This window comes from Papaver somniferum, chromosome 7 (genome assembly GCF_003573695.1).
Source record: "Papaver somniferum cultivar HN1 chromosome 7, ASM357369v1, whole genome shotgun sequence".
Classification (NCBI taxonomy): domain Eukaryota; kingdom Viridiplantae; phylum Streptophyta; class Magnoliopsida; order Ranunculales; family Papaveraceae; genus Papaver; species Papaver somniferum.
In genome coordinates, this window is record NC_039364.1 from 31,290,481 (window position 1) to 31,306,649 (window position 16,169).

The 16,169-nt window shown below is 40.5% G+C and overlaps 2 protein-coding genes across 2 annotated transcripts; one reads left to right on the plus strand and one right to left on the minus strand.

The window, feature by feature from the left end:
- The first annotated feature begins 10,051 nt into the window (after nucleotides 1-10,051).
- On the plus strand, nucleotides 10,052-12,712 carry LOC113296860 (probable inorganic phosphate transporter 1-7). Its single transcript, XM_026545216.1, has 3 exons — nucleotides 10,052-10,188; nucleotides 10,423-10,513; nucleotides 10,890-12,712. The coding sequence occupies exon 3, from the start codon at nucleotides 10,926-10,928 to the stop codon at nucleotides 12,504-12,506; it is 1,581 nt and encodes a 526-aa protein (XP_026401001.1). The 5' UTR covers nucleotides 10,052-10,188; nucleotides 10,423-10,513; nucleotides 10,890-10,925; the 3' UTR covers nucleotides 12,507-12,712.
- Nucleotides 12,713-12,942: 230 nt separating this feature from the next.
- On the minus strand, nucleotides 12,943-15,867 carry LOC113296862 (actin-depolymerizing factor). The gene is made up of 3 exons (XM_026545218.1): nucleotides 15,665-15,867; nucleotides 15,152-15,417; nucleotides 12,943-13,501 (listed from the first exon to the last, which is right to left on the minus strand). Exons 1-3 carry the CDS (start codon nucleotides 15,677-15,679, stop codon nucleotides 13,351-13,353), a joined length of 432 nt encoding a protein of 143 aa, XP_026401003.1. The 5' UTR covers nucleotides 15,680-15,867; the 3' UTR covers nucleotides 12,943-13,350.
- Nucleotides 15,868-16,169: the final 302 nt, after the last annotated feature.

The following is a 16,169-nucleotide window of genomic DNA, read 5'->3' on the forward strand; positions in this document are numbered from 1 at the left end:
GTCTGTGGTTTCTCAGTATACATAGCTATCCAAATAGGGTCGGATTTTCCCAATGAATTTTCGAATCCGAAAATCTGTTGGTCGACTGGTACTTTTCCGATATCGGTGCACAGCTTCCTCCATCTGTCCGTTAGAGATCTTAAAGGTTCCCTGACCTTTGTGCCAGTGTGAACAGTTTGTTCACCCTTGGGCGAGAAATGTTCTTATGCATGTACGTTTCGAGAAATGTTTCCATTAGAACGCCATAATTTCCAATAGACTCATCGGGCAAGGGATAGAACCAGTTCTTCGCCTCGCCTTCTAGGCTTGCCGGGAAAAACTTACACATAACCACGTCATAGTTCTTCTATTGTAGTATGGACATGTTGTACATCTTGATGTGCTCACCTGCGTCGCCGGTGCCGTCAAACCTGGATGGGAAGGTTGGAAGTGTGCACTTTGGGGGGAACAGTGCTCGTCAAGTTCCTTGGTGAAAGGAGTCTTCTGTGCTTCACTAAGAACCTCTTCCAACTTGTCGTCATGGCCGTCTCCCGCCAATTTCTTGACCATCTCCTCAAGTTTCTTGAGCTTAGCCTCCGTCGTCGCCTCGGATCTCCCATTATGCACTTCTTCGTTGGTTGAAGAATTCTCGGGTGGACCATACCCGCTTCTCATTAGGTTGGGGTCGGGTGTACGTCCTCGGGCCAAGGGCGGAGTTTGAGTTCGTCCTGATAGGGTGTGGCTGCTGGAAGCTCCTCGGCTCGATGACCCTCGTGACCCATATCTCTGATTCCGAAGTTGATAGTTTTCATGCTCCAACGCTAGGTTCCTTCTCTGTAATTCCCTCATCATATCCTCTTGTCTCCTCTGATTGGCCAGAATTGCCAGCAGTGTCAGGTCGGTGCTCTCGTGACTGTAATAATATTTGATTTGATTTTAAAGAAGGTGGATGGTTCAGATTTTATGTTTACACTGTGAAATCAGATTCATGGAAATTGTCAATTACTCATTTTGTGTTCTCTGTGAAGAAGTATCTCAATATTATAGTGCTGGTAAAGGATTCATGGTGTGTTTTTCAAAGAAGCTCTTCATTGGTTGGGAAGTATTGTCACCGAAAAAACTCGTCCGATGTTATGTCACTTTAATATGAGCACTGAGACAATGGTGGATATGCCATTGCCTGAAAATGGGATGCCACCTATAGATTTTCAAGGGGAAATGTACTCAAATTTGGGAGTGTGGGGAGACTGCATTTGTATAGCTTGTATTTGGGGATCAGTTAAAATTGATGTGTGGGTGATGCACGAGTATGGAGTAAAAAAATCTTGGAATAAAATTGATTGTCTTTCCTACAAATATGTCGGATTTGATGTTTGGTATCTGGCCGATATATAATTGGGCGAGCTCCCAATATCTACAATACTGGATCATGTATAGCATACTGCCCAGTATCTACCTAATGACTAGCTGGGAGTCGATGGTCAGTCTCACGTCGTGGATCCACATTTCCACTATCATTTGTAAAGCATGTATCACGGCCTCGTACTCGGTGACATTGTTTGTTTCCTTAAACTCTAGCCTGAAAGAATGAACCATCTTCTTCCCCTTTGGTGTGGTGAAGACTAGCCCTAGGCCTGACCCATCTTTGTTGGACGACCCATCGATGAAGACTTCCCATCATGTCGGGCTGCAAGTTTCAAGGAGGTCGGAGGGGTCTTCTCGTCTTCATTCATTCCCGAGATATCTTCAACTCCTTCCTCATCGTCTAAAGGGAAATCTTCCAGAAGTCGGCCACTGCCTGTGCATTTACTGTTGTTCTCATCTCATAGAAGATATCGAGCTGCTTGATTTGAGCACTCCATTTAGAAATCCGTCCTGACCTCGCTGCATTGTCGAGCGCTGATTCTATGGAAGACTTCGTAAGCACTCGAATTCTGTGGGTCTGGAAGTACGTTCGAAGTTTTTGTGTTGCAAATACCAAGGCTAGTATTAACTGCTCAATTCTGGTGTAATTTTTCTCTGCCGGGTTCATGGTTTTGCTTATGAAGTACATAGGCTTCTCTTCATTCCCAAATTCTTGACTAAACTGCTGCGCTTATGGCATAACATGTTGCCCCGAGATATAGGGTAAGCACTTCATCGGTCTCGGGTCTTTGCAAAACTGGTAGGCTTGCGAGATGTTGCTTAATATTTTGGAATGCATCGTCACATTCCTCGCTCCATTTGAATTTTCTCCTTTCTTTTAACGTCCCGAAGAATCTTTACATTTATCTGAGGATCGTGAGATGAATCGCCTAGTGCTGCCAAGTTTCCGTTTAGTCGTTTGTACATCTTTGATTTTCCCCGGGGACGACATTTCCAACACAACACTGATCTTCTCTGGATCGGCTTCTATACCTTTATCAGTGATTATGTATCCCAGAAACTTACTCGAGGTAACCAAAAAGGTGCATTTGGCCGGGTTTACTCGCATCTTATATTTTCTCATGGTTCGAAATATTTCCCTAAGATCATCAATATGATTGTCTGCCACCTTGCTTTTGACTAACATATCGTCCACATAGACTTCGATGGTGTCATGTATTTTGTCCTCAAACATGTCCTCCACCAACCTTTTATAAGTGGCACCGGCGTTCCTCAATCCGAACGGCATTTTGGTGTAGCAATATAGCCCTATAGGTGTGAAGAAACACGTATGTTCTTGATCCTCGGGATCTAGGGGAATTTGACTATATCCTGGGTATCCTTCCATTAGTGTTATCGCCTTGTACCCAACTATGGACTCTACCAATTGATCGATGATGGGGAGGTAAAAACTATCCTTCGGGCAGGCCTTATTTAATTCGTTGAAGTCGATACATATTCTGACCCTCCATTCCTTTTAGGGACTATCACCATATTAGATACCCACTGGGGGTATTGAGCCTTCCGAATGATCCCCGCTATTTTTATCTTCTTTAACTCGGCCTCTACCGCTGCCTGCAACTCGGGTGTAATCCTCTGCATTTTTTTTCGGATAGGTTTGAATTTAGGATCTATTCTTAAGTGATTAGAGCATACTTCAGGATCGATTCCCTCCATATCATGCATCTTCCAGGAGAACGCATCCAGGTGTTCCTTTAACAAGGTTATTAGTTGTTTTGTTTGTTCGTCTGATAGTAAGGTTCCAATTTTTACTATCTTAGGTTCCTCCTCGGTCCCTAAGTTGATTTGTCGGGTAGTCTCTAAGGCCGAGAAGTTAGGCTTCGATTCCTCGACCGACATCGCCTCCTTTGATTGCTACAAAATTTCTTGCTCACCTGTTTCGTAGGCCGCAATGGCTTGTGAGAGTACCTTCTCTAACTCTTCCGCTGCTTTATCCTCCTTAGCTTTGTTCTTTTCTCGGCGCTGTCTTGACCGCCTTTCCTCATTTTGTTGAATATCCAGCTGCATACATTGTCTTGCAGCCTGTGGATCGCCTAATACCTCCACAACCCCTCGGTAAGATGGGAACCTTAATTTCTGATGGTATGCCGATACCACACCTTTGATACCCGCGATCCAAGGTCTACCAAGGATAGCCTCATAGGGCGATACGACATCCACTACACAAAAGGTGGTAAGTGTGTCCAAGTATCCCTGTCCGTCCGAGTCTCTGAAAGTGACCTCCCCCTTTGGCACGGTCACTGTACCGTTGAAACCGTAGATCCGATAAGTTAAAGGGATCAAAACCTCACCTGATAACTTCATCCTCTTGAACGTGTCGTAAAATAGGACCTCGACTAAGCTCCCACTGTCCATCAGTATCCTTTTCACCCACGACTCCTCGATGAGTAAGGTAACTACTAAGGGATCTCCATGTGCTTGTCCATTTGATGGGATGTCCTTGGCTGAGAAGGTGATCGGCTGCATCATCCAGGGTTCCATAGGCAAAGTTTTAGCTACACTAAGGATCTCTTTTCCCGTCTGATCCCTCTTGCAGATTCTAGAAGTGATATTGCCCCCTAAGTCGAATCTTTGGGTCGCCGAGTGTGAAATGGTATTGCAGGTGAACTGAGTTCCTCGGTCGATCCTCACTTGATGCACGAGAGCATCGGGTTGTTGGGTCGATGTCGGCGCTGTCTTAACAAAATGTCTAAGTAGCCATCTCAGATCAAATGTTGAACAATGTCTTTTACCTCTCGGCAGTTGTTAGCCGAGTGGCCTCGGTACTGGTGGTAATGACAAAACTCGGGATGGTTTCTTGTCTCGGAAAACTGGACTCCCCTTGTCTTTGGGTATCTGATGTCGTTTCGCTTTTCTACTTCCTTGAATATTTCCTCTAATAGTGCATTCAGAGGCGTGTACGTCATTGGTTCATGACGAGGTTTCTTTCCTTTCTCAACCCATTCCTTCTTGCCTGAGCCTTGCTGTGGTGCCATCGGCATTTTCTCTGATCATTTTGGGTCTTCTCGAGAAACAGGTTCCACCGACGCACTGGCTTCTTGTACTCCTCTATCCTGCGCTCCCTCTTGTATCTCTCTAAGGAGATGTAATGCTCTTGCATCTTCCTCATCTCCCTTAATGTATGTGGTTTCTCAGTATACATAGCTATCCAAATAGGGTCGGATTTTCCCAATGAATTTTCGAATCCGAAAATCTGTTGGTCGACTGGTACTTTTCCGATATCGGTGCACAGCTTCCTCCATCTGTCCGTTAGAGATCTTAAAGGTTCCCTGAACCTTTGTGCCAGTGTGAACAGTTTGTTCACCCTTGGGCGAGAAATGTTCTTATGCATGTACGTTTCGAGAAATGTTTCCATTAGAACGCCATAATTTCCAATAGACTCATCGGGCAAGGGATAGAACCAGATCTTCGCCTCGCCTTCTAGGCTTGCCGGGAAAAACTTACACATAACCACGTCATAGTTCTTCTATTGTAGTATGGACATGTTGTACATCTTGATGTGCTCACCTGCGTCGCCGGTGCCGTCAAACCTGGATGGGAAGGTTGGAAGTGTGCACTTTGGGGGGAACAGTGCTCGTTCAAGTTCCTTGGTGAAAGGAGTTTTCTGTGCTTCACTAAGAACCTCTGCCAACTTGTCGTCATGGCCGTCTCCCGCCAATTTCTTGACCATCTCCTCAAGTTTCTTGAGCTTAGCCTCCGTCGTCGCCTCGGATCTCCCATTATGCACTTCTTCGTTGGTTGAAGAATTCTCGGGTGGACCATACCCGCTTCTCATTAGGTTGGGGTCGGGTGTACGTCCTCGGGCCAAGGGCGGAGTTTGAGTTCGTCCTGATAGGGTGTGGCTGCTGGAAGCTCCTCGGCTCGATGACCCTCGTGACCCATATCTCTGATTCCGAAGTTGATAGTTTTCATGCTCCAACGCTAGGTTCCTTCTCTGTAATTCCCTCATCATATCCTCTTGTCTCCTCTGATTGGCCAGAATTGCCAGCAGTGTCAGGTCGGTGCTCTCGTGACTGGAATGACCATTTCCTTGGTTCCCTACCATATTGGGTGGTGGAGCTGGTGTTTCCACATGAGGAGCTACGGGGGGAGCGGTTGCAATTCTAGGTGCACTCACCTAAGCCTCTCGCCTTCTTGTTACAAATCCCTCTGATACTCTGCACGTTGCCGAGCTCGTCTACGGTCCTCTCGCATTATTCGTGCTTCCTCGTCTTCCTCTGTGTCCGATGCAGTCATTCCGTATATCATTTCCCCTTGTCTCATTTGGCTCGGGTCAATTCTTAGTTCTCTCGGGGTGAGTTCATCGTCTCGGCCTAAGTCGACTTCCTTATTAACAGTTGTCATGCCTCCACCCGGTGTCGGGAATCTCCTTGCTGATGATGTCGATTTTTTTGTTGTCGAGAGTCTGTTACTCCTTCCTGCGCGCTAGTTCCTGTTACAGTTCGATTCCTCAAGATCCTGCCCGTCCCAGAAGTACTTTCCATCGGCTCGGGTATGATTGATACTCTTCGGCTCGCCCTTCCCTACCTACGTCATAAAAATAGACAGCGCCTCACTTTGGACTGTTTTTGAAAAGGTTAAGGATGAAGTACAACAACTCTGAATTTCAGAAAAAGAAAAAGTTCAGCCAAGTACGATTCATTTTTACTTCATCTTGCTGAACTCAACAAAAAAGGTCGTTTTGACAAATAAGACAATCTTTGGAGATATTGTTTTGTTACGTCTCTTTCGGTACTTTTATTATGCGTTAATCATCATTTGTCCTAACATTCTTTATGCCATAAATCATTAATTATCCGTACGTTTCGTTGAAAAATTTCTTTCTTGACTAAGATTTGTGGTGATGACCTCCGTCAATCGATCTGTCGGTGTCTCAACATCACAAGTTGTCCAAACGAGTTTTCTCTTCCTTTTGGCTTTGTGATGATGTTGTAGGGCTCTTGTGACAGGGTTAAGATGAGACTATTGTCAAAGTGCTCATAGCATCCTTTCTAGCCATAGCTTTTGGAAAACCCTAAACCAACGATTTCGAGTTGATTTTACCGCTGCTACTGTTGTGATTAAGTTACCCACGACCAGCGAGGTGATGTTTTTTCCAGCTTCTACCAAACATAAAATACAATTCTTTTGGGATTTTCAAATCCTTCTGATCATTCGTTTTAGTCAGAAAAGAAAACACAACCGATCAAAACTTAAACCTGACTTCTTAATCAAAACTATTTCAAGGGTTTTGATGTAAAGAGAAACTTTTCAAAAGCATACCTCACAAGCTTTTTTTTTTTTTTTTTTGACTCGAAATCGTAAGATAAAGAAAATTTTGATTAATATGCAACGAGAATCTTGTTTTACAAGAGCAAAACAGCTCCCACTGTTGACACGAGTCTAAATCATAACTTTGCAAACTCGACGAAAGTTAAATGAAAACGAAAGTAACACACCGAGTTTCGAAAAATAAAGAAAGATAAGAAAAAAACTTTTAAAGACTCATCCATCAACTCATATTTCTCAACCATAAGAGTCTTTCACTTAGCGTCAACTAACATCAAAAGATGCATTTAGGAGCTTGTGAATCTCTCTTTAATGGCTTTGATGCAAGGTATCGAAAGATGTTACACGGTCCCCTTAGTCGGCGCCAGAATGTAGATGTGGAAAATCCTACAACTACATTCAAAGAAACACATACACACACCTAACGAAGTAAACAAGCAAGAGATGCACAAGAACACAAGATATATGTGGTTCGGTATGATTACCTACGTCCACGGGGGTAAGGGATGATCTTTATTACTAGATTCAAGGTTACAAAGGATGTCTCTTCTTACAAGCTCACAAGTCTCACGCTCAAGCTCTTGGTATTCTCTCTTCCCTCACTGATTACTTGCCTCTCAATTCTCTACATAGCCCTCTATTTATAGCCGTAAGTGATGATACACTCAAATTACAGTGTAAGTTGTGGTCCATCTTTCTTGATGTCCTTCTCGAGTTAGGAATAAAGTTTGGCCCGAGATTCTGGGCCGAGCCTAGAATACCTTCTCCTGATGTTCCTTTGCCCGATGTCTCTACTTAATGAATGTTGTCGATGTCTCCCTTGATATATTTAGCCGAGTCTCACTTTGACCAGATTCTTCTTATCTCTTCAACTACTTCGTCAATGCATTTATTGCTCTTGTACTCGATGGCTGTCTCTTCAGTCACCTCCGACCTTTACACGTATTGTCTTCACGGGTTCCTTTGATATCTCTTTTCTCGCGCCAAGGCCAAGTAAGATGATTTGGTGCTTCGCGGTTCATCTGTTATCGATGCTTCACTACCTAGGATTGTCCCACCTGAATTTGTGGATTATTTACACCTACAAAGGTAACGATTTTGTTCTTTGTGCTTGTTATGATCTTTTCCCTATTTTTTCATTTTGTTTATTCAGATTGTATACCTGAGGGTGGATCATGTTCGATCTTGGCGTTCGATGAATGTTGTGGTAGAGGCTTTGACTACTCCTCTCTTTTCTCGGGGGTTTGTCATAGAAGATGTTACCGCATCGGCGATAGTTGTGGATTTTTTGATCCTTGTTGCTTTGATGAAGGGAAATGCAATGGTGTTTTTGAAGGGATCTGTATACCTTGGGATTAAAACTAAAATGTGTCAGAGTTTATTGTTGGTATGGGGATGAATTTGTTTATGTATTCCTTAGCTAGCTAGCTTTACACCGATCAAAAAGAAAAAAAAAAGAAACTAGCTAGTTAATGTTACTTTGTTAATAAGATTAAGAGATGCTAGGTTAGTCGGAACTAGATCTAGTACTGGCGCGATCAACCTTCACGATCATTTGCTTGATAATTTCAGAGTATATGTTTTGTTTTTTTTGATACTTTCCAATAAGATTGTGGTTATATATATATATATATATGCAGTGTTAGTTATTACCTTCGCATCAGGAAAACTGAGACTTTCATTTTTCTTCATTTTGCCTAAAAATCCAAATTTAAAGCTGAAAATATCATCTTTTTCTGAAACGGATAGAGTATTAAATAAAATCCCTTGATTCACAAATATTTTCTCATAATTTTTGTTATAGGTTGTGTATAGCCAATAGTGCATGTACTCGTGTACTACTAGTATAAAAGTGAATTACATGCTTCAAAAATAAAATAAAATAAAATAAAATAACAATGAAAAAATACTGCTGGCCAAAAAGATTTATAACAATTTCAAGCTTAATTACATAGAACGCTTGCCCAAATCTTCAGTGTTGTAACATCTAGAGTCTGCTCGTAATATATACAAGCCCTGTTCAAAAAGCGATGAGATCGTGTACGTAGGGGTGTAAATAATACCCGAAAATACTCGGCCTGCCTGTATCCGTCCGAGCCCGCCTGTACCCGAAGTAGCCCAAAACCTGTTATGGTCCGTCATGGACCACCCGGCCTGGCCTGGATTAATTTATTGGGCGGTCTCGGGCTTTGCGATTAATTATGATGCCCGGCCTGATACCCGGCCTGGTGCCCGGCCTGAAAGCCTTCTATATGCCATTAATCATTTAATATCCTCTTAAAAAGACTTAAAAGTTACAATTTTATAATTGTCAATTTTGTGTCAAGAAAAATAAAATATATAATTATTTTTTTACTTATAATTAACCTTTTCAAAACATTAATGGTAATATATTTTCTTATTAGAAAGTTTATTATACTCTAATTAATTATTTATTATAGGCTAAAATTAAAAATTTGTCAGTGTAATTTAAATATAAAATAATACTATCACTTACGATATGCGATGTTGGAAAGGAAAAGATATTGTATTTAATACCGTTCATTTGAAAATTTAAACTTTAAAAACAAAAAATTCAAAATAGTGGCCTGTCCGGCCCGTATAAAAAGCGGGCTTTGGGCGGTCTTTGGGTAGCAAATTATCTACTTGTGCCCGGCCTGTCCGGCCTGAATTTGTTTACGGGCTCACAAATATTAAGCCTGGCCTGCCCGGCCTGTCTTAGTTTTTGGGTCGGGCGGCCCGGCCTGCCCAAATTTACGCCCCTACGTGTACGTTGATTAAATGGTGGATTGGAACAAGATATTTCCTTCTAAATGGTTTATGGAAAGAAAAAAAAGAGTCAGATTGATTTTTGAACATTGACGTTGTTTTACATGAAATTGCTACAACATTTGACAAAAAGAATATCAATAAACTTTAATCATAAGGTTAAAGTCCGCGCCCAAGTTCTCGCCCCAAAAGCGCGAGTTAGCATGGGACCGTAGCATTGGCCAACGATCTAAAGGCTAAAGCTATAGCACTCTTGTCCCATGATGAGTTAGCCATAAAATTGGAGTATTTTTTTTCTCTAAATCACCGCTAGCTAGCATCATAATAGACGAATCGCGGAAGGTCAAACTTTGGTCAATATGGTTTGACCAGATTATAAGTACTCAATGACCAGACCTCTTGGGATAACTTGGCGGTGTAGCGGGATTCCGACTTAAAAGTATCTGGTGTCCAATTTTGATTCAAATCAGGGTATAATATTCTGGAAGAAAGAGTATATACCTTTTGGACTGATGATTCAGTTGGAAAATCACCTAAATAATAGGTAATGCCATATATTTAGTAACGCGTTCTGTTCAATGAAAGATGAAAAATCGGTTTGACAGTTTTACCAGAGTATATGCTCTAAAATATTCTCCAATCTGTTGTAAATTCGCTCAAGTATATAATAATCACATCACATCAGACCCAAATTCCTTCCATCACCTCACCTCACCTCAACCCTCTCTCTGTACTTTTCAGAAGCAGGTTAGTTTATTTGTTTTCTTCTTCTTCTCCTTTGACTATTCTCTTCAAGTAATACGTATATTAGTATGATTCCCATGCACAAGTAATCTAAAGTCATACGTCGAAAGCAGCAGTAAAACCTACCGTGTATATTTAGCTTTTAAGGTTTTTCATCTGTATGCATGCTGCATGCACTCTTGCGATTTGGCTCTATCTCATTTTGATGATGTAGTTTCTTTGATTTTTATGTTTCAGATAGATAAAAGTGGGAAAACAAGCTCTGTTTATGAACACATTGTGATTCTGTTTTGGAGATAAGAAGAAGAAGAAGAAAGATAATCAAAACGTAAGAAAATCAATCACTCTTGTTTCTATCCCTTGTTATGTGCATTTACCACACGTTCTTGATATGCAAAGAATCAAGTTTTTTTCATTTATAGCATCGACATGGAAGTGATTCATTTCTACCTTCTCTTTTTCATTTTTAACCTTTACATCTTTTTTGGGGCATGTTTTTGATTTGGTGGTAATTTCTCTCCCATTTTTAGGGTTCGTTTTGATTTCCTTGTTATTGTCGGTATTTTTTGACTTGTGACTTTTTAATCCGTAAAGAGTGGGTACTCTATTTTGGGCTTTACAATGTGTCAAACTCTGCCATGTTTCACATCTCTAATGGCTCTCATATTAAATGCTGACTTAGTTGTTCTTTTTTCTTTGCTCAGATTTGCAGATTATCTTTCTACTTTGCATTTCAAGGCATGGCTAAAGAACAGAAGTCACAGTTGGAGGTTCTGAATGCACTCGATGTTGCAAAAACACAATGGTATCATTTCACTGCAATTGTGATTGCTGGTATGGGTTTCTTCACAGATGCATATGATCTGTTCTGCATTTCACTTGTCACAAAGCTACTTGGTCGGATCTACTATCACGTCGATGGTTCTCCGAAACCCGGTTCTTTACCACCAAACATATCAGCTGCTGTTAATGGTGTTGCTCTATTCGGTACTCTTGCTGGACAACTGTTCTTTGGTTGGCTCGGTGACAAAATGGGCCGTAAAAAAGTTTATGGTATGACCCTAGGTATAATGGTGGTTGCTTCTATTGCATCCGGTCTTTCCTTTGGTCACACACCGGGTACAGTTATGGGGACTCTGTGTTTCTTCCGATTTTGGCTGGGTTTTGGCATTGGTGGTGACTACCCATTATCTGCCACCATCATGTCTGAGTACTCCAACAAGAAAACTCGTGGTGCCTTTATCGCTGCTGTTTTTGCCATGCAAGGATTTGGAATTTTGTCGGGTGGAGTGTTTGCCATCGTCATTTCTTCTATATTTAAATCTGTTTATAAAGCTCCTCCATATGAGGTTGATGCCCTTGGTTCGACGGTTCCTCAAGCTGACTACGTCTGGCGTATAATTCTGATGTTTGGGGCAATACCAGCTGCAATGACCTTTTATTCGCGCTCAAAAATGCCTGAAACTGCTCGTTACACCGCGCTAGTTGCAAAGGATGCTAAGAAAGCAGCCGCAGATATGTCCAAAGTTTTACAGACCGAGATTGAAGCTGAGCCAGAGAAGGTTGAGACAATAAGAGATGAGAAGACAAATTCATTTGGTTTGTTCTCGATGCAGTTTGTTCGTCGACACGGAGCTCATTTGTTTGGAACTGCCAGTACATGGTTTTTGCTTGATATTGCATTTTACAGTCAGAATTTGTTTCAGAAAGATGTTTTCAGTGCAATTGGATGGATTCCTAAAGCATCAACTATGAATGCTCTCGACGAAGTTTTCTGGATTTCTAGAGCACAGACCCTCATTGCTCTATGCAGTACTGTTCCTGGATACTGGTTCACCGTAGCTTTCATTGACCACATCGGAAGGTTTTGGATTCAGCTGGTTGGTTTCTTCATGATGACAGTTTTCATGTTCGGTCTTGCAATCCCATACCACCACTGGACACAACCAGATAACAGAATAGGATTTGTTATCATGTATGCACTCACATTCTTCTTTGCAAACTTCGGCCCCAACAGTACTACATTTGTTGTCCCAGCTGAAATTTTTCCTGCGAGATTAAGGTCTACTTGCCACGGTATTTCGGCTGCTGCAGGCAAAGCAGGTGCAATTATTGGTGCATTTGGTTTCTTGTATTTGGCTCAAGACAAAGATCCCAAGAAAGCAGATCCTGGTTATCCTGCAGGAATCGGTGTGAAGAATGCTCTTATCGTGCTGGGTTTTGTCAACCTTTTGGGTATGTTATGCACTCTGTTGGTTCCTGAATCTAAAGGAAAATCACTTGAAGAGATGTCTGGAGAGAACGAAGAAGAAACAGCTTAGCTTTTTATTTTATTTTAGAGAAATTAGGATAGTAGTAGTATCTAGTAGCCTTCGTATTCCCTATGTGAAATAAGTATTGGTGTGTTCAGATTCTAATATTTCAGCCTTCCTATTTATTCTTTGTACTCCATTTCATCATGCTTGCATTTGTTTTGTAAGTAAAAACATCATCATGACCTATTCTTTAATATTATTTTTTTTTTTTTTATGCGAGTCTTGTGCAAATATGCCCACAGCTAAAAATCTGCCTTTCACAGTCTTTAAGGGAGCCAGGAAATCTTAGAGACGAGTGATACACTTTAATCTACTGAAGTAAAAGAAGTACAAAAGCTACATTGAAGCTGCTTTATCCCAAGTGCCAAAGGAAACTCTTTATTCAATTTATAGTGATGTAGGACTTGATAAGCATATGGACTATGGAGTCTTATACAAGGCATGGCTAAAGAAAACTACATTATAGGCCATTAGGCCTTAAATGGATCACACGAACCCTGCCATATCTCAAATTTCAATTCAAACTCAACATTACACCCAGTATACAAATATAGTAAGGAAATAATCGTATCTAGTTAGTCTGCCAACCCACTGTTTTTATTTAGAAAATAGATAACTATATATTGTAGATTCATTTCAACAGTAATAAATCGATAAGACTTCATGGCAGTAAGAAAACTCAATACCATGACTTCCGGAACCACTTCCTATTAGCTTCTATACTGACCCTGTCATTCATTATCAACTAATGTGAAATGTCACTTCCATTTGCATCCATCAGATAATGCCTAACCTCAATTTAATTCGTCACCACAATACCATTTTACAATTGAAATTTTAAGATAGATCCTCAATGAGCACGTTCTCTCAGTGCTTCAAGTTCCATTTCATCAGGGTCAGTTGCTTGAATTTCGTAGTGAATACCGTCAAGTTCTCGTCGGAACCTGTCTTTGGATGTAGCGTAAAGCATCTTGGATCGAATACGAGCAACTGAGGGAGACCTGAGCAACATATTATTTACACATCAAACAGCAAAGATAAGAGTCAGATGATCACAAAATTTCTCAGTAAAAGCCATTTGTATATATTATTGTTTGAATACCAATGCCGCAGGCTGCAACAATACATCTAATATGTAATAATATCTATCCAGTTTTGGTGAACTCCGGTGAAAATTACAAGAAACTTCCAAAAGAAACTAGATATGGAGTAAAACAACATCAGAGATTCAGAATGCTTTCTCTTCTAACTAAACACTGGGTGCAAAGGAAATGGTTAGGTACGGTGAAACATGGGTATTCTAAGTCGAAATTTTGCCTGTGCGACAACGTTTGGAATTTTGAGCTTAACACAGGTACATAACATGGTCATGAATCAACACTAATTGCAAATTACCATGAGAAATTATCCGATGAAATGCAGGTAAGATTGGTTCACCCAATTCCGACTATCAGTCAAGTTGATAACACTTCTAAGTAGCTTATCAGAGAGAACATAATGTCAAGGCTCACCACGACTATGAAAGGTTAACAGAAGAGAACAAGAACTAAAAAACCTGGAGCCACATGAAACTTCAATAACTACACGAGTGTTTTAACTTGCCTTTCGCAATACTTTTTGGACTTAAAGATTTTCTAAGAACTATTGTGACAGTGTATATTGCCATCCCAGGCCAGTGACATTCTCACCAAACAAGACCTTCTGAACAAGGGATGACTAGCAGCTTACAGGGGTACCTCCAAAGCCTAAACACTCAGAAACAAAATAATCAAAATTTAAAACCATGAATATCACCTCCAACAATAAAATATATATGGTCATGGACCATATAAATTTGGCAATGATGTTTATCATCAGCATACCTTTCAGCATGATAAACACCTAGAAATTATCGGATATTTCATTGAAACCTTTCGACATGACTTACTACAGTAGTACTAAAGTCATCTCAACCGAACAACAGTGACCATACACCAACAAGTCACTCAACTCATATTCCATTGGAAACTGCCTATGATTCCAGTCAGGAGGTGCTTTCCTCGAGAAAAGAAAGAACAACACCAAAATATAATTGAAAAATCCTCAAACCCCAATTGTCAGGAAATGGAAGCCTACCTGAAGCAGATAGATCAATCTAGAGTTTTACAATAAGGCAACCTCGTCAAGGTTTAGTACATTTAGGGTTCCATACTCCGTCTAACGTCCTTACCTATCTATTGGTTTCAATTCACCTTACGGACAAAAACTTAATCCAAATCAATAGCAATTTTACTGCCCATATGCATATTCTTTTATTCAAAGCAGGACTATCTATCACCACTAAGAGTGTAACGCTACATATAGTTCTTTGAGATCAAGGAAACCAGTCAATTTACAAGCAAACCTAACTTATCCAAACAAGACTAGTTTTATGTAAACCTGATTGACATCACAAAATAGAATTAGTAAGCTCCCACCATCAACAACCTACTTATTTCCAAACTTGAATGAAATTTTACGAAAACCTAATCACCATTCACCACAAAGCCAAATGCAAATACACTCTTTCAATACCATAACAATACCCCTTCCCTCACTTCAATTTACTAAAACAAACATCAACAAATAAACAAATTAAGAATGACATAGAAAAGAAGAGAAAGAAACCATACCATGCAATGAAGAAAATCTTGCTCTTCTGGCAATTCTCAGAGGTGACATAATCGAAATCATAAACGGCATAACGGCAATCATTCTCTGGTAAAGATGCAGTGAAATCATCATAACTTTCAGCTGGACCTCCAGTTTTTTCAACTACAACCTCTTTTTTCTTCTCATCAATCTTAAACACCACATATCTATGTACTTTCTTTCTCTTTAGTTCCATGAATATATCCTTACTGTGATCAGATACTCCCATACCAGATGAAGCATTTGACTGCAAAACAACAACAAAAAAACCTAATCAGCAAATAATTTTCATCAAAAACCTTAATAAAGCCTACACATATTCCTAAAATACCTAAGATTAAGCAAAATCAAACATAAAACTATCCAATAATGAATAATCTCTGCCATAATACAAAAAATCTTCTAAAAAATATGAAAAAAATGCGTAAGATGAAGATCAGAGGTTCAGTAGTCAAATCTAACGAAACCGGATACAAGAATTAAGGAATGGTTACCATTCTGATAGACATGGCTGAAAGAGAGAGAGAGATGGATGATAAGGCTGTCTCTTCGTGAGATGAGAAAATGAAGTTACAGGGAAAGAGGTGTGTTTACTGTGAACCAGTACCGAAAGACTGAAGAGATTCTGTTTTATAGTGAGTCCGAAAGGAAGAGTTTATTCAAATTAAAGTTGCCTGCCTCCTCTAATCCACGGTGATATACCCGTGGTAATGTCTGGTGTCTCTTTGTAATTATTTCATTAACGACCAAATTACAATGAAAAAAGGACCAAAAAAGAAAAAGTGGGAGCAAAGATTCGTGCCCCAAGGTTCTTTCAATTGGAATTAGAACCATATCCAGATTGGACGGTGCGTCTGATCCACGCTTGCTTTTTGGGATGTCTTCTTGGCCCTCCTCCTCCATCTTTGTAGCCCATGCATTCCTTGGCTATACTCCACTGGACAACTCAGGTTGACAGCTAAAAATACAACAAATTTTGGTAGAAAAATTTACAAACAG